We start from the raw sequence: 25572 nt of genomic DNA on the forward strand, positions 1-25572 counted from the left end.
GTGAAGGGGGGGAGGGGAGGGCTGGAAATCTTAGATTCCAGAAGGCAACATTGCATGGTAGGGGGAAAAACAGATTGGAGGAAACTATTACATTATTGGTGGATGTGTGAATGGGTGCAATCCTTTAGGAGAGAAATCTGATAATTTATGAACTGAGTCACAAAAAATATCTATCATAAAATCATAACTAGAAGCAACCTCAGAGGTCATCTAATTCAACCTTTCTTTTTAAAGCTGAGAGAACTGAGGTCTAAGGAAATTAAACTACTTGCTCAAGAGAACATTAGTGGTAGGCATCAGAGACAGGATTTGAACCCAGGTCCTCTGACTCCAAAGCCAATACTTTTCCTTCATTTTGCAAATGAGAAAGCCAAAGCCAATAGATATTAAATGATTTGCACAATAAGTGGGTAGTAGTGCTAGGATTTGAACTCAGGCCTTCTGATCCCCAAGGGGGTTCTTTTCCTTCATGTGACAGAGAAGGAAACTGAGACCCGAGGAGGTTTAGTGATTTATAAAAGTTTATCCCCTGACTCCAGATTCAGTATTCTTTCCCCTTCCCCACACTGCCTTTCTTTGGATAATGGATTCCATTATTAGGACTATTCCATAAAAGGCATCATTGACTAGGGGAAAAAAGACCTATTTGTATAGAAATATTTCTTGCAGTTTATATAGTATTTATAGTAGCAGAAGTAATTGGAAATAAGCTGAAAGTCCAGATGCTAAGAAAACATCAGTACGATTACCTTAAGGATAAAATACAAATTCCCCTGTTTATCATTTAAAGTCCTTTGTAATCTGACTCCTATTTTTTTCTCTCCAGACTGATCATACATTTCTCCCCCTCACACACTCAGTGTTTGAGTCAAATTAGCCTCCTTGCATTTTCTCAAACTTTACATTCTTTTCCCCATCTCCATGGTTTTGTATAGGCTCTTCCCCTGCCTAGAATGCTTCTGATCAGGGTCCAACTCCAATGCTAATCCCTAGAAGAGGCTTTTCTTAATCCACCAGTTTTTAGGGTTCCCCAAAACCCATCAAAATCACTTTCTATTCATTTTGTATCAATTATACCTGTATTCTTTTGTTTTCCCCAAGTAGAATGGAAGCTCTTCAAGACAGGAACTGGTTTGTTTTTCTTTCTGTATTTCTAAGCCTAGCACACTGCTTGACTCAAAGTGAGGCTTAATAAGTTCTTGGTGAATAAAATTGAAAAATTCATTGAATTAAACCAAAATCTGAGGGTACCAGTGGCTTTTCATGCCATAAAATGGCAGATGGTAGGAATGCAAAGACAGGTCTAAAGACAAGCATGAAAAAGGCAAAATTAGAATATCCATATTCACAAGGACATTCAAAAAACAATATCATGACTGAGATATTCTGATACTATAAGCAGAAAAAGAATCAGGAAATCTGAAAGGGAAATAGTAATGGTCAAAATTTGAGCTTTTGAATCAAAATGCAAATAGGCTGAAGTTTATCAGGATTTTTATTTCTTATTTTGTTTCATTGATTGTTGGTATTTGTTGAGACTTGTTTTTACTAAGAAATTGTTAGCTTTTTGCTTGTTGGTTTGTTGTTTATAAAAAAAGAAAGAAAGACCATTGGCTTAGGAGGCAGGAAACCTGGAATTTTGGTATTAGCTTTGCCACCCACTTTCTGTGTGACTTTGAACAAGTCATTTATCTTCTGTGGATATCAGTTTCCTCATCTGTCAAATGGGGATGATAATCCCCAGCCTCTACCTCCAATGAGGGTTTTTATGGAGCTCATATGAGCTAATGGATGGGATGAAGCCTGGCATCCATTATAGAAGCATCAGGGATGTCATCCTCATTGGGACATGGCAGATTGGAAGGACTAAATGAGGTTTTTTTCTCTCTCTCTCCAACCCTATCCCTGTTTACTTGAAGGGATGAGGCTTGATTCTGTTGGTGGCAGTCCTTAAAGGGCTCAGGGGCACCAGGGTTGGTCATAGTTCCTGCCATTTTGAACCGGGGATGGAATAAATAGGTGCTTGGGAGTCCATCAGACCGACTGCTCTCTCAGTAAAATTCTTGGGAATGAGTCCTAAACTGAGAGGCAAACTGGGAAAGCTCAGCCTGTAACTGCTAATGCTTCTCCATTGCCTCACAGATATGTCTGAGGTCACTGGCAGGGGAGAAGGGAGGAGGCACAGAGAAGGAGAGATTGCTTTTCTGAATATCTCTGGATCCTCAATTGGGAATCCTCGGATGACCAGGGACTTCCCGCATCTCTGGTAGAGGAGAAAGAGGCTCTGATATTTCAGGAACTTCTGGCTAATAAGTACACCTGAATTCAGATGCTGGGCAGACACAGGAACCTGAGGATAGCTCAGCTGAAGGCCAGGAAGCCAGACAGGACCCTTTCCCTCTGAAATAGCATCTTCTTTAAGGTGCGAAAATCAGTCCAAGCCTAAGACTCCACAAAAATTGGGGAGAAGGAGGTGGAATAGGAGATTCCTTTCCTCTGTTTAGGAAAGAAGAAACAACTGTGGCTCAGTGACTAACAGCATACAGTTGAGTCCAAATCTGGCCTCCAACACTTCCCAGCTGTGTGACCCTGGGCAAGACACTTGACCCCCATTGCCTAGCCCTTACTGCTTTTCTGCTTTGGAGCCAATACACAGTATTGATTCTAAGATAGAAGGTAAGGATTAAAAAAAAAATGAAGCTGTAGAGATTAGAGACACACGGTTTTATATAATCTTAGGTTCTACGCTGATTATGGAAAATGTCCATTTTGGGGTATTTGTTAAAATCAGATTAAAAAATTAAATTACATGAAAAATAAAATGGGACTAGAAAGGTAAATGAATCACAAATTACCCCGCAGAGTTGCTGTGAGGAAAGCTTCTTAAGTTTTAAAGCAATACAGAAATGGCAGGGAGAAAAGAGCGGAAGAGCTAACTTGGAACAGGGGCCCCTGCAGAGGGAAGACAGGCTTGGGTGAGGGACTTTTAAGAACAGCAAGAGGGCACTGAGCTGCTGGTGGGCAGAAGAGGGGTCAAACACTGCAAGGAAGGTTGGCAGGAACCCAAAACAAACAAGTTACTTTAGTTTTGCCCTAGGCTGGCTCTGCCTTCTCTCCTCACACCAGGTCAGAGAATCAAACTATGTTAGAAACTATCTAGTCTACCCCTCTCATTTTTCAGAAGAAGAAACCAAAGCACATAGACATTAAATGAGTGGGGCAGCTAGGTAGCCCAGTGGATAGAGCCCCAGGCCTGCAGTCAGGAGTGTACCTGGGTTCAAATGTGGCCTCAGATACTTTCTAGCTGTGTGACCCTGGGCAAGTCACTTAACCCTATTTGCCTAGCCTTTGCCTTCAATCTTAGAGTTGTTACTAGGACATAAAGTAAGGGTTTTAAAAAAAGAAAGTTAAATTAGTGTTCCAAGGTCACACAATTATTTAATTAAATCTAAGAGCAACTGCATGAACCCTGGTCTTCTGGCTTTAAGCCCTTCACCACAGGCTCTCCCTGTCCATTCAGCTTTAGCACAGAAGTAGGTGGGGGGTTCTATTCTGCCCCAACCCTAGAAAGCAAATGAGGCAAATATAGCATTGGGGTTTGGGGAGATCTTGGTTCTCAGAGGGAAGCTTGCTAAGCGAGGACAGTTATTTATGGGGAAGTAAGTGTCCCTTGAAGGATGTCGTGTCCTGCCCTCCCTGCCTGGAGGCTGGGAGAAACTCCTGGAGGACTGGAGGTTGGGGGGCTCCTTGAAATTTTCTAAGGCAAAGTGATTCCTACTTTCTTAGGGCTGTGTATGGGAGAGGGGGCCTGTAGTCAGGAGGCCTCAGGGAAATCCAGAGTGGGGGAAGGGCCTGGAAGAAACCCTTTCTCCTCCCTGGAGGGCCCCTAGTTAAATCAATAGGAAACTGGGAAGCCTGAGAGTATCTGGTCTGTCCGTCCTGGAGTCCCACATCCTCCTGTCACTCACACACACACCAAATGGGAAATGCCAGACAGTGTTGGGCTGCTTCCTTCCTCCCAGTCCCTTCCCCTTCTTCCCTCCTCCAATGCTATGCTGGAAAGGAGGAGGGGAAGGCCCTGGACGATCCCTCCCCACTCTCTGTCTCCCCATTCCCCATCTGGGGCTTTTGCCGGGTATCAAGGCGGCCGAAGTGGTAGGTGGCGAGATTGGGAGTCCCTGAAGCAGGGCAGAGCCCACAGGAAGCCCAGGGATCTCCCCAATTCTCTTTGCCAGGTCATTGGTTTGGTAGAGCAGGTCCTCGGGCCGGGCCTGGACTTGGGATGGACTCGGTCATTCTAGAAGGATCCTAACAATCGCCATCAACTCAATGGGAATCAACTGATGTCAAGTCAGCTCTATTCCTAGATGGTCCACCGTGCGTGTGAGAGAGAGAGACAAGTAGGAAGACACACGAACTGGGAATGGCAGTGGACCCGGCCAGGGACAAAATAAAACAAACAGAGTCACTGGCCTTTCCATCCCAGAGGGGTAGTCCTGGGGAAAGGGTGGGAAGCTAGTGCCGGTATGGAGGCCCACGTTGTGCTCCTCTCCTCTCCTGTGCATGTGGAGCAGGACTGGGCCAGAATATATATATATATATATATCACAAATGGAGATTTTGAACCCTTGGACTTCATCCCCCAGAAGTCCCTTAGTATTTCCCAGAATTCCCTTTAATCTCTCCTGTGCCTCCACATTTGCATGGTCACCTTATTGTTTTATAAGTTCTGTAGCTCCTCCCCCTCGCTCTCTTCTCTCACTACCCGGCTGGGCTAGCACCTTTTTAGTTAGCTTTTTTACTTTAGTTATTATTAATAAAATTTATAAAATAGAATACCTAGTTACTAGATATTAATTTTAATCTCCACAATATATATTTATATACATTATCATAAAAATTTTTTTAACCCTTACCTTCCAATATATATATTAACCCTTACTTTCCATCTTAGAATCACTACTGTGTATTGGTTCCAAGGCAGAAGAGTGGCAAGAGCTAGGCAATGGGGGTCAAGTGATTTGCCCAGGGTCACCCAGCTAGGAAGTATCTCTAGGCCTGGCTTTCCATCCACTGAGCCACCCAGCTGCCTCCAGTAAAGAATATTTAAAAAGCAAAGCTCCATCGGAACTCCTGATTCTCAATCTCAAATTGTCAGGAGCATTTCCAGCTTGGCCAAGATTGAGGAGCAAAAAGGAGGCAGGGGTGGTGGTGATTGGTAGTGATACATCTGTCTACACTCCCTTCCCTGAGAATTGGTTTCTAAAGGGGGCAGATTGGCCTTCACATGAAGGGGTTAAATATAACGCCCCTCCCCCCCATAGGCATACCCACAAGGGTTGCCTCCCCCTTGGCTGAACCTCTTTTCCCTTAGGGGAATCATAGCACTCAGAGCATTATGTGATAAGCACAGAATCATGGGTACAGAGATTCAGATCCAGAGCTCTCTAAAATCCAATACACTCATTTTAGAGATAAGAAAAGAGAGGAAACAGAGTGGTTAAGTCACTTGCCCAAGGTCATACAGGTTTTAAGTGACAGGGTGGGGGATGAGGGGAGAAATTGAACCCTGGTTCCACTGACTCTGAATTCAGGGCTCCTTCCACTCTACCTCCACTTTGTTTAATACTCAAAAAGCTAAGCCAAAGGGGCAGCTGGGTGGCTCAGTGTGACCCTGGGCAAGTCACTTAACCCCAGTGCCTGGCCCTGAGCGCTCTTTTGCCTTGGAATCAATACACAGTAGTGATTCTAAGACAGAAAGTAAGGGTTTAAAATTTTTTTAAAAAGCTAAGCTGAATTCATTCATTCATTTTTATTCTCATCCATTCATTCAACTAACATTTATTAAGCCTCTACTATGTATCAGTCAGTTCTCAAGGAGTTTTTATTCAATTATGCATGTGTAGAAGTAAATACAAGAGGGGCAGCTGGGTGGTTCAAGGGATAGAGAGCCAGGCCTGCAGTGGGAAGTTCCTGGGTTCAAATGTGGCTTCAGATATGTCCTAGCTGTGTGACCCTGGATGAGTCACTTAATTCCATCTGCTTAGCCCTTGTTACTCTTCTGCCTTAGAATTAATACTAAGACAGAAAGCAAGGCTTTTTGTTTTGTTTTGAAAGGAAGCTGCTGCAATAGTTCTGGCAGGAGATGATGAGGGCCTCAGGCAGGGGGATGGCTTTGTGAGGTGAGATGAGAATAGGGGGGACAGATGGAAGAGATACAGAGTAGAAACAGGATGATTTAGCAACTGATTGCTTATGTGAGGTGAGAAGCTAAAGGTTATGAATCTGGGTGCCTGGAAGGCCAGTCATGCCCCTGACAACAGAAGAGAAACTGGAAAGTTTGGGGGATTTGGGGGCTTGGGGGGCAGACAGAATAATGGGGGGAGACAAAAAATCCATGATCCGTTCAAGCTCTCCATGACGGCTCATCTTGTGCAATTCAGTCAGTTCCAGCCCAGACAAAGAGGGAGGTGAGGTTTTTACTCAATAGTCATGAGCCTGCTCTCTGAAGGGCACCTAACATGGGCACTAGGGGATCTGAGGGGCACCGGTTGGACCTCCTGGGCCAGGGGGATTCCCCTAGAGATTGGCGCAGTTGTTGCTGTGAGCGCTCAGGTCATGGTTTAGGAGAAGAGAAACGGGGCCTGTGGCTGTACCCCCAAGAATGGGTAGGGTAGATTTAAGGAGGGTGAAGGGTTGTGGAAAAGGGTTGCAGTGCTGGGTCACAAGCTGAGCAGAGCCCAGAAGGAGAGGGAATCCCTAGAGGCTTTGTGCACAGAGAAGGCATAAGGCACCAAGGGTGCTAGGTGACCTTGGTTCAAATCCCACTTTTAAGACTTCTTACAGGCTGGCTGTGTGGCCTTAGGCAAGTCACTGACAAAACCTCAGTTCAACATGCATAAAATGTGTACTGGAAGTGATGGCTTCTAAGGACCCTTCTAGATTGAAATCTAGGCCTGTTCAGGCCAGGGGGACTCAGCATCTGTCTGAATTCTCATGCTGAGGGCTGAGAGATAATTCTTTTTATGGAACTCAGAGTCTAGTTAGAGTACCAAAAACCGATTATGCCTTGACTTTTCCTGGAGCTTCCTAGCCTTTTCCTTCATCTTGTCTCTCCCACAGAGAAGGGGAGTATAACAGAGAGAACCCAGGATTTAAAGTCAGAATTTGTGTGTTCAAATCCTACAACTTACTACCTGAACTATCTTGGGCAAGTTACTTTATGTGTTCAGACCTGTTTCCTCATGCATAAAAAGAAGCCCTTGGACAAAAAGGACTTCTGAGATTCCTGCCAGCTCTAAATCTATGAGCTTATGATTCTATAATTTATCATTCAATTCCTCCCTTGGACATATTAAGGAAATATGGGCCCAGAGAAAGGAAAGCAAGTATTTATTAGGGGCAAATGTCCCCGTCTTCCAGGCCACTAATTCACACACCAAAATGTCTGCAGTGAGCAATGCAACGACCCAGGACAATTCTGAGGGATTTATGGAGAAGAACGCTACCCACATTCAGAGGAAGAACTGTGGGAGTGGAAACACAGAAGAAAAACAACCGCTTGAAGACATGGGCTGAGGAGGACATGATTGGGGATATAGACTCGAAACTACCACACCAATGCAACTATCAACAATTTGGAAATAGATCTTGATCAATGACACATGTTAAAACCAGTGGAAATGTGCGTTGGCTATGGGGAGGGGGTGAGAGGAAGGGAGGAAAAAAGTATGAATCATGTAACCATGGAAAATCTTTTCTTAAAAAAATAAAATATTTAAATTTAAAAAAATGTCTGCAGTGTCCAGCCTCCTTTGATGCCTGTGTATGCACGTGATTGTAGATGCCTACATGCCAGTGTCTGGCTTTGTGCCAGGGCTGCTGAGCAGCAGCATTCGTGCTCTGGGGGTGCCCTCGTCCATCCCCTATTTGGGTCTGGGGGCTCCTCTCCTCGTCCCTCCCATCCAGGGCTTGTGCCCATCCTGGGTGACTGGCCACAGGCCTGCCTGACTTTCCTGGGCCCACGGGGCTACCAGCTGTTATCAGTCAGGGACAGCTTCCGTCTCAGGAAAGCTAAATAAGGGTCGTCCCTCGCTCCGTGGCCACAGGAAAAGGGGAAACGCAGGCAGGACGTCCGCTCCAGCTGCCGACGATTCCTTTCCCATGAACCGACGCTGACCTCGCCAGGCCAGGCTCTAGGGGGCTGGGCCCACCCTAGCCACGTGGCAGGGGCACCATGGCTTCATGCCACCCAGCTGCTGGGCAGAGAGGTGGGCAGACACCACGGGTCTGGGTGTGGGAGAGCAGCTCTGCGCCGAGTGACTCAGCCACTCGGAGGGGCCCAGCATCTTCAATCAGAGCTTTCCTGGAACAGACCCACCCCCAGTTCCTGATGTGTGAGGTTGGGAGCATGTGGGAGGAAAGACACACAGACTGAGAGGGTATGAGTGTAAGCGCACGTGTGTGTCTGAGTGCATGTCTAGGTGTGACATCTGTGGCTCAACCGGCACACAGGAGGTGTGTAAGAAAGTCTTGTTATTTGATTGCTAAATACGTGCACTTATGCATATAAATCTATGAATCTTCTCTGTCTCCAAGGTTAGTGTGTGTGTGTGTGTGTGTGTGTGTATGTGTGTGTGTGTGTGTGCATGTGTGTGTGTAAATATTCTTTGCTCTGCCTGCCTCACAGGACTGCTCTAAGGATCAGAGAAGAGAACGAATGGGCAGATGCTTTGTAAACTTATAAAGCGTGCAGACATACGAATACTGTGTGTGTCTGCGTGTCTAAGTGCAACATGTGAGACAATGGGCACAAGCGCCCTTCCAATCAAAGCGTCTACAACAGAGCTTATCTTCCCTGGAACCCTCCTTTTCTGTCTCTCCGTCCCTCAGGCTGGAAGTCTGGGAGGCAACCTTGACTTCTCCTTTTCCCTTACTTAACCCCTCTGATTAGTTGCTAGATCTTCTCCATTCTACCTCATTTGTGTCTTTTGTACTTGTCTCCTTCATTTTCCTCCACAAACACCACCACCTTAGTTCGGGTCCTCATCACCTCTTGCCCTGCCTCTAACTGGCCACCCTGTCTCCACTTTCTCCTCTCTTTCATTCATCTTTTGCATGGCTGCCAAAATAATCTTCCTGATGTACATTCAGGTCTCCCCATGGCACTTTTTCCTGCTCAAACCGCTGCTTATAAGATAAAAATACCAACTCTTCAGTTTGGCATCCATGGCTCTCCACAATCTGGAGCCACGTTGCCATGTTCAAGTCTCTTCTCCCACGATTCTTCTTTATTCCCCCTCTCCTTTGGCCAAACCAGACTATCCTTAAATAATTCATGTTTTTCCTTATTTCTCTCTCACCTTTCTAGGTGAGGAAATTCAAGCCCACAGAGGTTAAGTAAATTGCATCATCCCCATCATGATGATGATGATAATAATAATAATAATAATAATAATAATAATAATAATAGCATCTTCTATGTGCTAAGCTGCTAGGTGACCAGTGGAAGAGTGCTGGACTTGGAGTCAGGATGACCTAAGTTCAAAACCAGCTACAGACACTTACTAGCTGTGTGATCCTGGGCAAGTCACTTAATCCTATTTGCCCTAGTTTCTATTCTGTAAAACAAGCTGGAGAAGGAAATGGCAAACCGCTCTTGTATCTTGGCCAAGAAAACACCAAACAGCGTCACGCAGAGTCACATACAACTGAAAAATGACTAAACAACAACAACAGCCCTTCTCCAGGGGTTAGCTTAGATCTGACCTCCTTCAGATCTCCCCAGCCGGAACTGCTCTCTCTGACTCCTCGTAGCATTTTATTTGTACCCCTCTTACTCACAACACATCATATCCTGCTGTGTATTGTAGTTATTTATGTCCAAGTCCTGTTCTCCTTCATGAGACTGACTGTGCGTTCCCTGAGGACAAGGACTGTCTCTTATTGGTCTCTTTGTCCCCCCAGCGTCCCAGACGGGGCCCTGCACAGCACACCACACGGTAGATGCTCAGAGTTCGTTGAATAAATGCAGATGTTGAGGTAAGTGTCTCCAGAGACCTCGCTCACATCATGAATGGCATGGGTTTTCCAAGAATCTGCTACTAGCAACAGCATTTCCCTCACCCCCACCCCAGACTTCTCCCCACTGCAAAGACCGGAAAACTGAGGCCCCAGAGGAAGTCAGTGTCTGAAAAGGGATCTAAACTCAGGAATCTCTGGCTCCCAGCCCAGGACACTTTGCTCCTCTGGATTCCACGAGGTCATTTACTGGTGCGACTCTGGGCACTCACCCCATTGGCAGGCTGCTCTGCCCTTTCCTAGGGATAGACTCTCAAGCAGGGGTAAGAGAGCCTCTGTGCCCTGGGAAACCTCTGTGTGTGTGTGTGTGTGTGTGTGTGTGTGTGTGTGTGTGTGTGTGTGTGTGTGAGAGAGACACATGGGGAAGAGAGAGAGACATGGGAGGGAGCATCTCTAAGAACTAAAAGGAAAAGACCAGAAATAGGGGCACCACCCCCTGCCTTGAGGAGAAAAACATCCCAAGCAACAACACAGTGTCCCAGGAACAAAGGACGAACAGTCACAGGAGGGATCTAGGTTAGCCATGAAGAACTTTACATTTCTGATCAGGTCTCCTGAAGGGTCAAGCAAGCGAGTGACAGGAGAACACCAGGGTGGCATTGCCTTAATTAAATTAGCATCTTACAGCACAGCCTCACATTTAGACCCCAAATCCCTTATTTTTAGAGACCACATGACTGAAATCTACACAGTACTGAGAGTTCTTCCTCTTCCTTTCACTCCTTTCTCCCCTTCTCTGAAAGTCAGGACCCAGCTATGTTCTCCCAGGATGTCCCCTTGACAACACTCCCCTCTGCAGCTGAGGTCAATTAAAAAAATCCTTACTTTCCATCTTAGAATCAATACTGTGTATTGGTTCTAAGGCAGAAGAGCAATAAGAGCTAGACAATGGGAGGTAAGTAACGCCCAGGATCACACTGCTAGGATGTGTCTTAGACCAAATTTGAACCCAGGACCTCCTAGTTCTGTGACTGACTAAATCCACTGAGTCACCTAGCTGCCCCTGGTGAGGTCGATTTTAAACAGCAGAGAAATGGATCCTGCAAAACAACCTAAAAATGTAGGTGTGAGAGATAGTTCAAACTCAAAACATCCAAAAGTGAACTTATGATTTTTCCTCCAAAGCACACTTCTCCTCCTCCTCTTCTTCTTTTTTTAATTCAAGGATATTTTATTTTCCCAGTTATCACTCCTCCTCTTTTAAACTTCCCTAGTTCTGTCCATCCTCTCTATCCTCCAGGCTCACAACCTGGGTGTCATTTTCAGCAACTCTCTCACACTCACCCTATATATCTAAATGATAACAGATTTTATTTCTATTTCTACAATGTCTTCCATCTTTATAAACACCCCCTTCTCTCTCTCTTCTTCCAGCCACGGATCTAGTTTGGACTCTTATCCCTTCTTCCCTGGATTATCCAAATGGTTTCATCCCTTTCTGGTCTATCCTCCACTCTGCTGCCTGAGATTTTCCTTAGTCTCAAATCTGACCATGCTATTCCTCTACTCAACAAACTCCAAAGGCTCTCTGTTACCTCTGAGATCAAACCTAAATCCTTTTTTTTGGTATTTAATGCACTTTGTAGCCTCTCCTGAACCCACCTTTCCACCATACATTGCTCTCCTCCATGTGTGCCACAGTCTACTCTAGCCAAACTTTTTGCTGTTCCGTAGATACAACATAATGTTTCCTGTCATGGAGCCCTAGCATTGGCTGTCCCCCACATCTGGAATGTCCTTTCTCTTCACCTCTACTTCTGGGAATTCCTGCTTTCCTTCAAGATTCAAATGGAGTGTCATATTTTGCAAGAAGCCTTGCCTGGTCTTTTCAGCTGCTTGTGCCTTCCCCTATATGATTTGCTGTTAAGTCTTCATGATCCCATGATCTGTCTCTTAGCCAGTACCATATTGTTTTGATGACCGCTGCTTTATAGTATAGTTTAATATCTGGTACTGCTAGGTCCCCTTCCTTCACGTTTTTTTTTCATTATTTCCCTTGATATTCTTGATCTTTTGTTCTTCCAAATGAACTTTGTTATAGTTTTTTTCCTATTCTGTAAAAATGTTCTTGGTAGTTTGATAGGTATGGCACTAAATAAGTTAATTAATTTGGGTAGAATGGTCATTTTTATTATGTTAGCTCGTCCTACCCATGAGCAATTAATGTTTTTCCAATTGTTTAGATCTAGTTTTAATAATCTGAAAAGTGTTTTATAGTTGTGTTCCTATAATTCCTGTGTTTGTTTTGGTAGATAGATTCCTAAGTATTTTATATTGTCTAGGGTGATTTTAAATGGTGTTTCTCACACACACGTACACAAATGTATATATCCACACATATGTTATCTCTATCATTAGAATGGAAGCTCTTTGAAGACAGGTCTACTTCCCCTTCGTTTTTGAGTATGTAAGGTCTAGCACAAAGTAGCCACTTAGTGATCAAAACGGGGACCAACCCTTGGAGGCCAGGGAGACCTCAGAAGATCAGCTTTACATTAAGATAGCTGCAATGAGTCTTTCATGGATGCAGAGGAAGGTACATGGGGAACTTTCAAATCTTCTGTCCAACTCGACATCCAAGCTGCTAGGCTCTCCTTCCCCAAGGGACGCCTAAGCTTCTTTTCAACTTTAGATAGACTTATGGAAGATGCAGGATGGTTATTCTAATGCCCAGTGCCCCCAAGGGAGTCTGGGCCTCAGTTACATCTTCTGTAGAAAGAGGACTGTCTACATATTTCCCCATCTATGGCCAAAGGGAAGAATTATTTCTATCAGGTCTCCTTGAAATCCCTCATGGAATCAGAATAACTTGTCTCTTGGGTGCTGGGTGAGTCATCAGGACAGCGAGATGGCAGCCTTATCCCTAAAAATTTCTGCCCACATCCACTTTCATGTATGGAATGGTCAGACCACCAGGCAGAGAGGGTTCTGGGGCTGAATTCCTCAAGCCTGTACCCTGCATGATGGGAAAGACCTCAGGGAACCATAGAATCTCTAAGCCGGGAAAAGACCTTAGAGGGTCTTATCCATTCTTGAACAGGAATTCTCTAAATTCCCAATAAATAAGTGGCCATCTAATTTGTGCTCACTCCTGGGTCCAAGCTCAGCCTGCCTGCAGGGAAGGGCCTTGCCACTGAGGGAAGGTGGAGAGACAGGAAGGAATTCAATCTCAGCCCTGGGAAATCTACCAGGTGGATAAGCCACTTGCAGATAATGGGGACACAGTTGTTTCATTCAGAGAACAAAACAAGCGTCAGATTTTCCAAAGTGACTTCTCATTCTAGAAAGTGACAGAAGCCAGACCTGAGTTCACTGGCCATGCATCCTGCCCATTGCCCTGGCACATTCTGTATTAGGCTTCAGGGGCAGGTTCACCGAGGAGGTTCCCTGCACCCCCACCCCATGGCTCAGAGAGAAGAGAGGCTCAGGAGGAGAGAGGGAGGGCAAGATAACAAGCCCCAAACAAAACTTGACGCCCAGCATCAGATCTCAGAATGAGGATTAGGGCAGGACCCTAACAGAAATCAGGTGACCACAATGAAAATCACAGAAGTAGAAAATCAGGCTAGAAAGACAGTGGAAAGAAGCAGCGATTTAGGAAATGGGCTGGAGGACCAGCAGCTCTGGCACAGATTGACACAAATCTTTGTATAAGAGATGCCTGTATCCTACTGAAGGAAAATGGAGGAGCCTGGGACGCCCCCAGTCTGACTGATGACCTCTGGGACAGAGATAGTTGCCATTTCCATTGTCTCTTCCCTTTCCACCACTCTAAGGATCCTAAGTCAAGAACTACTTTCGTAAAGCAGCCCGAGTGAAATCCTAGTTGTATTGGGGCCAGAATAGCCATAGTTTCATCCCGTAGCAATATGCTAATGCTGAGTTTGTTGTTCAGTCATGCCTGACTCTTTGTGACCCCATGGACCAGAACTATCCATGGGGTTTTCTTGGCAAGGATCCTAGAATGGTTTGCCATTTCCTTCTCCAGGGGATCCAGTAGAGCCTTTTGTCAGGCAGTCAATCAGATGTTGAGATTGGGGAGAGACAAGAAGCTAGGTGATGAGACTCTGAAAAAAGTGGGAACTAGCATGGGATTGTTGGGGCTCTTTCCCAAGTGCCAGCTTCAAGGAGGTACATTTCTTCCTATTCCTCATCCTCAGAGGGGCACTGACTATATGATAAGCCTATACTCTTCTTTACCCTCTCATCCTCCACTGCTACTCCTTAGGATCTCGTGGCAGTAATATTTCTCTCTTGGGTTCCCTTGCCCACTACAGAAGTCTGTCTGCTGGGTGTGGGAACATGTACCCTATAGGATGCCCAGCTTGGTAGGATGAGCAGGGGGATCAATAATGAAGATAGCACAATACCTCTATCCCCCAAAGTATACTCTAGTCTTAGCCTACCAGTTTCTATCCTCTTCTGGCCTCCCTTTCCTTTGAATCCTCTAATGTTAACAAAATCCTCTTCGCCCTTCCTGTCTTCTCTCACTTTCTTTTGGTGATCACTGAAACCTAGCTTCCTCTTCTACCTTTACTTTTTTGTTGCTATTTTAGTTTTATTTTTTAAAGTGCATTTATTTAATTAATTAATTTTGAGTATTTTCCCATGGTTACATGATTTATATTCTTTCCCCCTCCTTCTCCCTCCCTGTTCCCATAGCCAACGAGCAATTCCACTGGGTTTTACATGTATCATCGATCAAGACCTATTTCTGTATTATTGATATTTGCACTAGGATGATTGTTTAGAGTCTACATCCTAAATCATATCCCCATCAACCCATGTGATCAAGCAGTTGTTTTTCTTTCATGTTTCTTCTCCCACAGTTCTTTTTCTGGATGTGAATAGCGTTCTTTCTCATAAGTCCCTCAGAACTGTCCTGGATCATTGCATTGCTGCTATCTACCTTAACTTTTGGCACTGTCTCCAAGGCCAGCTGCTCCTTCCCTCCACCATCTCACACTTTTGTACTGGCTACCCATCCACCACAGATGAAATGTACTCCTCTTCGTAGAATCCCTTTCTTCCTTTAAAATGCAGCTCAAGGGCAATCTTCTACATGAAACCTTTCCTGATTCCTCAAATGCTAGTATACTCCTCAAATGACTTTGTATTTACTTATTTTGTCTCTACAAGGTATCCAAAAAGTCAATAAAATTTTAAGTTATTAAGTTAAGATTTGGAGGTACTCTGTTTTATACATATTTACTTTATATTTTTGCTACATAAACTTTATACTCGTCTCCTCCAGTGAAATGTAAGCTCTTCTATTTGAAACTACCCACACTCTTTATCCCAGCTCTATATCTTTACTAGGCCTATAGCCCAGAGATCAGAGAAAGATGGATCAGATTTTTATGTACAAAAACATTTACAGCACCACCTTTTTGTGGTAGCCAGAAACTGGAAACTAAGAAGGTATCCTCAAATTAGAGAACAGTTAAACAAATTATGACATAAGAATGTAAAGGCATATTATTGTGCCATAAGAAACAATGAACTGGACAACATTGTAGGACATTGGGAAAATCCCATGCAGAGAGAAATGAGCAGAATTAGAACAATTTACACAATGGCAAAAACATCAAAGACAGAAATAATGTTGAGGGGCAGATACATGGCCTGGTGAATAAAGAGCCAGGCCTAGAGATGGAGGATGTGGGTTCAAAATGGGCCTCAGAAATTTTCTGACTGTGTGACCCTGGGCAGGTCTCTTAACTGCATTTGCCTAGCCCTTGTCCTTCTGCCTTAAGAGTTGTTACAAAGACAGAAAGTAAGGTTAAAAAAAGAAAGGAAACTTTGAAGGATTTTAATCTCTGATTAATGAAATGAGAAATCATAAGTCCATAACGCGGAAAATGAAATACACCATTTTTCTCCTGCCAGAGGTAGGTGACAAAATAAAGAGAAAAAAATGATGTTTTGGGGCATGGCCAAGGTGGGAATTTATTTTTGCTGAACTATGCCTGTTCATGATGAGGGTTTTATCTTTGTTGTGATTACTCAATTGGAGAGGCAATGGGAGGGACAAATTATAAATTCACGTGAAAAGAAATAAATTTGTTTTTTTTTTTAAAAAGAGAGAGGAAGAAGTGTGAGAGTCCTGCTTTTATCCCTAGCACTTGACACATAGTAAATGCTTAATAAATATTTTAAAAAACCCTTACCTTCTGTCTTAGAACTGATACAAAGTATTGATTTCAAGGCAGAAGAGTAGTAAGGGATAGGCAATGGGAGTTATGTGACTTGCCCAGGATAACATAGGTAGAAAATTTCCGAGGTCATATTTGAACCCAGGACCTCTAGGCAATTAGACTAGATGACCTCTGAGATTACTTCAGCTCTTAAAAAAAATCAATTCATTTTTAAACCTTTCCTTTCTGTTTTAGTAACAGCCAACAAGACAGAAGGGCAAAGAACTAGCCCATAAGCTTCTTGGCAGGAAGTACGTTTTCTTCATTTTTCTATTGCTCTCACGGCCCTCCCTCCCATTATTACTTTGTATTTATTTTATACATTCTTACATAATATATGCTGTCTTCCCCTATAGAGTATAAGCTCTTTGAGGACAGAGAATGCATTATTATTATTATTGTTTTTTAAATCCTTTCCTTCCATTGTGTTCCAAGGTAGAAGAGCTGTAAGGGCTAGGCAATGGGGGTTAAGTGACATATCTAGGAAAGATCTGAGGTCACATTTGAACCCAGGACCTTCTGTTTCTAGGCCTGGCTCTTCCCCTGAGTCATCTGGCTGCTCCACTACCTGCTTTATTTTTGTCTTTGTATCTCCAAGCACCTTGCACATGGCAAGTGCTTACTGCACGTTGGATTTAATTAAACTGAAGATAGACTTAGAACCCCAACAGAAAGGCTCTTGTAGCCCCAGTATCCTGGAAAGCCATTCCCAGACCAGGTTTCTTAGAAGAAGGGGTAAATTAGGAAGGAGAATTGAAGATGATTTTAAGGTTCAAAGAATCATCAAACACAGAACTGTCAGAGCTGGAAGGAACTTTTGGCATCTAGAAACTTAGAATGTCAGAATTATAAACAGAGGTTTGCTGATGAATGTCAGCAAGTGCTTTTCAAAACAAAACCCAAAAAACCTTCACACAACACTTAAATTTCATCTGTTATTAACATTTTCTCTATCACAAAGTCCAGAAAATAAACAAAATAATAAATCAACCTCTGATTTGTAGCATTTGCGGATTGCTGAGACATTAATAATATTTACTTATTATTTAAAAAACAACAACAACAAAAAACAACCCTTACCTTCTGCCTTAGAATCAATACAAGGCAGAAGAGTGATAAGGGCTAGGCAATGGGGGTTGTCCTGGGTCACACAGCTAGGAAGTATTTGAGGGTAGATTTGAACCCAGGACCTCCCATCTCCAGTTCTGGCTCTCAATCCACTGAGCCACCCAGCTGCCCCCCAAGGTATTAATATTCACCTTGAAAATTTAACAATTGGCTCTTGAGAACCTGTAGGAGCTGACTTGAGCATGGTCCTAACTATATAAAAGAGCTTAGGACAGGGACAGACACAGATGATCAGAAGCGGGTCTTATATGGGCATTCAACCCTCTCATTTTATAGATGGGGAAACTGAGGCACAGAGAAAGGAAATGACTTGCTCAGAGTCACAGAGCAAGTTAGTGGCAGAGCTAGACCTAGGATCCATTTTAGTGTTTTTAATCTGTGATCCTGAATCCACCTAAATCGAGCAAGAGCCTGGGATTTGCAGTGACAAACTTTCAAGTTCAGAATGGTAAGGAATGTCCTCCTAAACATCAGGCAGGCAAGGAAGAGAGGTGATGAAATTGTCACTGGGGACAATGGAGTGCTGGGTGCTGTCTTGTCTGCATAGAGACCCTTACCCAGCTCCTGTCAAGGGCCCAGGACACCCTAGGACCCAGGACTCCTCAATGACGATGCCCCAGGCAGAGCCAAAACAAACAGCCCTGAGAACAGCAAGTCCTTCAGCCCTAGAGAGAATAGCCCAGCCTCACCCAATCAGACTGATGAGCAGTGAGGCCGTTGTGGAGAGATGTCAGTATTACAGAGGGCCTGGAAAGGAACATAGCAGCAGTCATCATTCAGTGGGCAAGAACCCTCACCTTAGAGTCAGAGGACCCCAGGATTCAAGTCTTGCCCTGCTACTGACTAGCAGTGTGACCTTGGGAAAGTCACTTCCTTTATTTTGAGTGTCAGTTTCTTCTCTTGCAAACGGGAGGAATTTGGTTGCCAAAATTCATTCCAGATTGAAATCTTACATATAGAGACATTAACTCCACTGATTCCCATAGTCATGTCAGTTAGAAATCCTTTGGGGAACTGATTTAAGGGACAGGTTGCTTTTTACCAGCATACCACTTTTCTGGGCATAAATGATTTTTCCTGAAGTGTTTGAAAGTCTGTTTCCATCAGTAGGTTAAGTATACCCCTTACAATCTTGTTTGTACTATTAATTTGCTCAGCAAAACTTTTCCCCATGGATAGACAGTACAGAGGAGAATTCAATCCTCCCTTCTTTCTTTTCTCTTTAATGCTAATTGACTGTACTAATCCAGGACTTACCAAGAGGCTCAGCTAGACTGGCTTTAGGGGAAATAGAGTCTATAAGACACCCTCCCTGCCTCCCCCAGCCTGCTCACCCAAAGCTCTGTCTACTGGAAGAGACAGGACACCAACAAATGACATAGCGTGACTGGGAATTCGATGGGATTGGCTAGAGCAGGGCTTTTCCACCTCAGAGCTCCCCTCTTTGGAGTCAGAGGACCTGGGTTCAAATTCTTTTGATCCTCCCCATGTGGCATTGAGTAAGTCATCTCTTTGGGCCTTAGTTTACTCATGTATAAAATAAGAGAGTGAGATTTGATGGCCTCTACAATCACTTCTAGCTGGAACTCTATGATCCCTATTCAGGCCACACAGTCCCGAAGGGAAAGAACGAGTTGAGCCTCACGGAGTCTGTTGTTACAAAAACCTGGCAGAGACATTATGGCAAAAACATCACTCTCAAGATATCTTAGTGAAGGGAGATGAGAATAATCTCAGTCTGGGACCAAACCTCTCTTAATGCAAATAGATTTTATATATACTAATAGCACCTAGCACTGGGATTGAAAAAAATGGGAAGGGCCTGAGAAAAATGTACATTGCAAATTCCAGAATACGAAAAGGAAGAAAGATCAAGATATATTTATTCCATCTTCCCTGGGACCCATTTTCCATGGCCCCCTGCAAGGGAGTGTCTCTCTGACCTTCAAGTCTTCTCTAGTTCCTTGTATGGGGAATGGCTGAAGAAAGCGTGGCATAAGATGGTGACAGAATGCTATCGTGCTATAAGGAACAATAAACTGCTTGATTTCCATACGAGCTGGAAAGACCTCCACGAACTGATGTGGAGTGAGTTGAGCAGAACCAGGAGAACATTGTACACAGAGACTGAAACATTGTGGGACGATCATATGTAATCAACTTTGCTACAATGCAATGATGATCCAGGACAATCCTGAAGGACTCGTGAGAAAGAACACTATTCACATGGAGAGAAAGAACTGTGGGAGTAGAAACGCAGAAGGAAAACATTTGATTTTGCACTTGTCTATATGGTTATTGGATGTTGGGTTTTGGTTTTTAAAAGATTATTACAAAAATGATTAATATGGAAATAGGTATTGAGTGATAAGACATTCATAACCCAGTGGAAGTGCTTGTTGGCTTTGGGTGGGGGAAGGGGAAAAGAGGAGTGAAAGTACATGAATCATGTAATCATGGAAAAATACTTAAATAAAAATTAAAAATAAAAAAAGACTTCCCTAGCTTCTCCTACCAGTTTCTAAATCTGTAAAATGAGAAGGCTGGACCAGATGATCTTTAAGGTCCCCTCCCTGCCTTCCCCCAGCTCTAAAATGATTGTCCTATCATCTTTGATACCCAAGAGTCTTCAGGGAGATAGGAGAGTAGTTTCTGTAAGAGTAACTGAGAATCAGGGGTAACTAGGTGGCACAATGGACAGAGTACCAGGTCTGGAGTTGGGAGGACCTGGCTTCAAATCTGGCCTCAGACACTTCCTAGCCATGTGACCCCGGGGCAAGTCCCTTAACCAGTGATGGGCAAACTATGGCCCTCGGGCCATATTGGAGGGGCGCTTAAATGTTCTATCTGGCCCAGCAGCATTATTCCTAATCTGAAGAGCACAATGTGTAGGATACAATACAATGAAACTTGGAAAGAGTTGCCTTAGAAACAGACTGACAGATGAGCATTTCCTTTCCTTTGGCCCCCTCTTTAAAAAGTTTGCCCATCACCGCACCCCATTTACCTGACCCTTGCCTTCCTGTCTTAAGAGTTGATACTCTATAATAAACAGAAGGTAAGTTTTTTTTTTTTTTAAAGAGGAACTTCCTCTATTTTCTAAGCAACTCATTGTCCTGGATTGGCTTCCATGGGATCACATAGTTGCTAGAGACAGGACTTGAACTCAGATCCTCCTTACTCTAAGGTCCACTATCTTTCATATTATTCATTTTTCAGATGAGGAAATGGATGCTCAGAGGGCTTATACGATCTGCCCAGAATCCAGTAGGGAATAAGCGGCAAAGCTGGGATTCAAATTCTGCTCACGAGTCACAAATTCAGTGTGGTTTCCATGATGCCATGATGCCTTCCATCTACCATGACTGGAAAAATTTTTTTTCCTTCTCTTTCTTCCTCTCCCCTTCCCCAAACCCCTTCTCTACCCACTAAGAGTTGAATTTTCCAATAGCAATACAGAGAGATTCTGGAGAAAAGACTGATGAAATGATGGCAAGAGCCTTCCAGATGTTTCTGGTTACTCAAGGACAGAGACTTCTCTGCCCTGGTCATGCTCATTCCTAGCTTGGCTGGAATGCAGCCTCACTTCTCTCCTACTTCTCTACAGATGAGGTTTCATTCTCTGGCATACCCCAACTTTTTGGCTCTGAATTCCATTCTCTTGGGCATGGTTCTTCTGCCTTTAGGAAAAAATCATTTTTTCTCCACATACTTTAAATCTGTCTTGTTTCTACTTACAAGGCCACTATTCTAGATCAGGTGCTCATCATCTCTTTTCTAGACTATTACAACAGCCTCCTATTTGGTCTTCCATCCTCAAATCTTGCCCCACTCACGGCTACCAAAGTGATTTTCTCAAATTGCATGTATGAAAAAGTCACTCCCTACTCAATAAACTTCAATGGTTCCCGATGGTTTTTAGGATTAAATACAAAAAGGGCATCACAACCTGGCATCAACCTACCTCTCCAATTATATTAGATATTATTTCTCTTCTCTTACCCTGAAGTCAGTCAGTCATTTAATAAACATTTATTACATGCTTACTCTTTCAGGCTTACCAAGCCTCTAAGAGCTGGGGGATACAAAGGAAAGACTAGACTTCTTATTCCTCAAGCAGAACATTCTGTCCCATATCTGTGCATTTGCCCAGACTGTCCTGCAGGTCTGGAACATATTTGCTTTTCATCTCTGCCTCAAAGGATTCTTCGTTTCCTTCAAACTGAGTTCAAATGCCACATTTTATTCAGAGCCTTCTTGGATTCCCTTGCCCCTTGTTGTATCTTCTCTACTTCCACCCCTTGCCCTTTACGCTACATTTCTTTTGTATATATTTAGAGGTACAAATGGTGCCTCTCCTCCCCTACAGGATGGAAGCTCCCTTTTGTGTTTGTAAACCTAGCATCTAGCACTCTGCTTGGCACAGTTGATGCATAAAAGATACTTGTTGATAGACTGATTGGTAGGCAAAGCCCTCCCTCTCTCAGTACTAGCCTTCTGTTCCTCTTTCTTCCTTTTTTTGCCCAACTCTCTCAGGTACAACTATTTATTTAGGGGATCTACCTCACTCATTACTCCTTATAGAGGAATACTGCTCATGAAAAGCCCCAAATGGTAGTATTACTCCCCAGAATCAGAGGCTAGGCTCTGACACTGGAACCTTTCCCCAAAGCAGAAAGGAAGTGGGACATTTCTACCTTCAACCCTTGCTCGAGAGAGGAGCTGAAGAAATGCAACCTCTGGATAGTCAATCAGGTTACAATGCTCTCCCAACCAATTCCCAGGATCCCAGTTACTATCTGTCCCTCTTCTACTCATTCAAGGCCCCTTCCCCAAGCCCAGAAGGCCTGCCCTGCTCCAGTACCCACCCCTTCCCACCACACCACACTACAGCCTACAACCATTCTTCAGTGGTCTTAATTTAGTGCCCTTTGGTTCTCTAGAGTACCCCTGTCCTTAGAGCCTCTACTACCCAACCCTTTATCTAAACCCTACCTACCTATACCAGTCTGTCCTTGTTCTCCTGAGTTCCTGAAGTGTGCTTTAATATTCTTACCTGACAAACTTTAGCATCAGCACAAGACCCTGATCTGAGCTTCTCCAATTCTCCTACATATTAATCAAACCATTGGGCAATCCTTCCTAGGAAGTACAGTTTTTGTCCCTGAGTACCAATCAGCCATAGATTTAAAAAAAATGTGGAACAACAGGCAGGAAACAAGATTTGTCCTCCCTATTTCCTTTTCCTCTTCCTCCTCATGAAGTGGAGGCATCCCGGAGGCTTCATCATTAGCTGTCTTCTTTTCTCTCTAGCTTCTCTTCCCTTGGTGATCCCATCCATTGCCAAAAGCTCAGTTGGTTCCTCTATTTAGGTCACTGTCCAGCCCTCATTTCTCTTGAGTTCTGGCCATCATCTCCTACATGGCTGCCACATTCCACTGGGTGACCATAGTTAAATCATTCATCACTTGGTGGCACTAAGTTGCTGATAAGGAACCACACCATGTGTAGAGAAATTGATCCTTGAACTGCAAACACAATTTCTCCCCAAGACAAAAGAAGCTTTCCACACTGCCCAAGCTTATACTCTAAGGGCACAGCTTTGAGAATTCGTGGCCAGTGAGGCAACATTGTGAAGCACTGGAGCAGAACCCATAGAAGACCCCATAACGGACGGACATATATGTTCAGAAAAGGAGTCGATTCTGTCATGTGGGGAGGTTGAAGGATAGCAAATAGCTCAAGCGTTGCAGTGGTAGCCACAAAAGATTAAAAGGCCTTTAGGTTTGACTGGGGATGGGGATGGGAGAGTGGCGGTTATGGGAGAACTCAGATGAGATCTGAGGCAGCACCTTACAATATGATGTGTGCTGGATTTAGAATCAGAGGCCTGGATTCAATGTCAACTTTTCCTTTTACTAGCTGTGTGGCCTTGGGCAAGTCACTCAACCTATCTGTGTGCCTCAGTTTCTTCATCTGTAACGTGGCATCACTAAATGGCTTCAAAAGTATTTTTCAGTACTCATACTAAGATCCCCTCCTCCAATTCTAGACTGGTCAGTATGAGCATAGATTATATAAGAAATTGGCAGTGTTAACATTTGTTATAGTGATCATTCGTCTATTACAATCCACTTCAACTCCCAAGCATTTTTTAATATTGATGGATATTTAGACATAGCTCTTCGGTTCTGCACTTATAGACTTTTTGAACCCAAGTATATGACTTGACATCAATCCCATTCAACAACTAGGCTCATTGTTCTGACCTATAAAGATCACCTTGGATTCTAGTTCTGTCACCTAATGTGTTAACTAATTCTCCTACTTTCATGCCATCTGCAACATGTTGAAGCATATCATCAATGGCTTTGGACAACCTGCTAGGCTTTGCTCTTCTAGAAACTCATGAGATTAGACTAGATGATCTCTAAGGTCCTGTCCATCTCCGTGGCTACAACCCTTTGCCTTTATCCAAATTGCTGATAACTAACCATATTATCATCTTGTCCATAATCTCTCCATCTGGTCTACAAAGATAGTATAAAAGATTTGTTAAATGCTTTGCTAAATACTCTGTCTATGATGTCTCTTGACCTATTTATCTAGAAATTGAGCTAAAAATGCAAATACATGATCAATCAGTGACCAAAGTCTCTTGATCTTACTTTAGGAATATCTCTCAATTTTTTTCCCTTTCTTTCCCTTTCCAGTTCCCCTCTCCCCCTTTCAGGTTCTTATTATCTTTCCTTTGTATTATAAAAGTCTTCTAAGTTGTCTCTGTCTTTAATGCTCGTTGTCTGTATGCCACCTATCTTGTCTTCCTGATGTATAGATCTGACCTCTGTCATTCTCCTCAAAAATCTTCAGTGACTCCTTAGAGTTCATAGGGTAAGTCCAAACTCCTCAGTCTGGCATTTAATTAGCTTTCAGATTCCTCATCTGTACCATGGACAGGTGGACCAGATAGTCTCTAAAAGTCCTTTCTATCTCATATGCTATGGTTCCATGACACAAAGCACTCCACAGTGCGGCTCCAAGCCATCTTTTCAGCCTCAGTATAGGAGCCCTGAATTTGAATTCTGGACTTGTTGAAGCATCCCCCAAAGTATTGCTCTTTCTGCTCCTTTCCCAATGCTCTCTGCCTTATACTCCCTGTCCATGCGAGGTATATTCAGCCAGCCAGGTCAGCTGAAGGCTACCGACCAGGTGAGCCTTTCCTGGTTGTTGTAACAAACAGAGGACTCTTTTCTGAGCTTCCACAGCCCTATCTGTCTACACCTTTTTCCTTATAAAAGCTTGTCCTCAAACACCATTCTTGCTGCCCCACTCCCTTGCGCTTCTTCTGTCCCAGACCCTATGGGGTTCAGGCGCCAACAAGACTCCGCTGCCACAAAGAGATCTATTGGAAAGTGAGACTCTGCGGAGAAGGACGTGTGGTCAGTCCTGTCCCGGCCAGTCGGGGGGCACAGATGGTGGGCAGTAGCGGCTTCCCCTCCCGGAGCGCCCTCTGGCGGACAACTGGGCATGGGCTTTCGGCCCAGGACCCAGCCAAGGCTGGGGCAACTCTCCAAGAAACCATTCAGGGTGGGGGGTGGCACGGAAGAGGAGATGCGGAAAGGACCTGAACGCAGGGGTTTGGGCCAGGCTCGAGGTATTAGCGGTCGTCCAGGGAGTGGGAGGTGGGGGGTGAGCAGACAGCCGAAAGGTCTAGGCTAGTAGACGAGACTAGTCAGAAGGTGGTCAGAGCCCATAGCAAAGCTGGGAATGGAACTAATAAACAGTCGGCTCCGTCCCATCCCGACCCATCTCTCCCCGTCCCGTCCAGTCCCGTCTCGTTTATTCCCAGCTGTTCTGCGCCTGGCCGCTTGGCGACTCCTCACCTGCCTCCCACAGGACACCAATGATCAGCCACAGGCTCCGGCTCCAGACGCCCCCTCTCTTCATTTCCAGCGGCCGTAAGCTCGGCGAGGCTGGGTGTGCGGCGCCGCCGCTGGCTGCGCTGCGCTGCCCTGGGCTGCGCTGCACGGCTGTCCAGTCCCGTCCAGTCCACTCCTCTCCTCTACGTGCCTGTGCCCAGCGTGGGGCGGGGTCGAGGGCGGGGCTGGGCCCAGGGGGGCGGGGTGGGGAACTCCCGCCAGGAGGGGCAAAGGGCGGAGGGAGTTTG

General features: G+C 44.4%; 1 protein-coding gene across 1 annotated transcript in view; it reads right to left on the bottom strand.

Moving 5' to 3' along the window:
• The window catches only part of FLT4 (fms related receptor tyrosine kinase 4), a 185164-nt gene extending 159812 nt beyond the window's left edge, over positions 1-25352 (bottom strand). The window contains exons 1-2 of the mRNA XM_044659813.1: positions 25289-25352; positions 24736-25029 (exon numbers count right to left, since the gene is read on the bottom strand). Of these exons, the coding sequence (XP_044515748.1) occupies positions 24736-25029; positions 25289-25352 (358 nt within the window). The remainder of the gene's footprint in view (positions 1-24735; positions 25030-25288) is intronic.
• Positions 25353-25572: the final 220 nt, after the last annotated feature.

This window comes from Gracilinanus agilis, chromosome 2, assembly GCF_016433145.1.
Source record: "Gracilinanus agilis isolate LMUSP501 chromosome 2, AgileGrace, whole genome shotgun sequence".
Lineage (NCBI taxonomy): Eukaryota > Metazoa > Chordata > Mammalia > Didelphimorphia > Didelphidae > Gracilinanus > Gracilinanus agilis.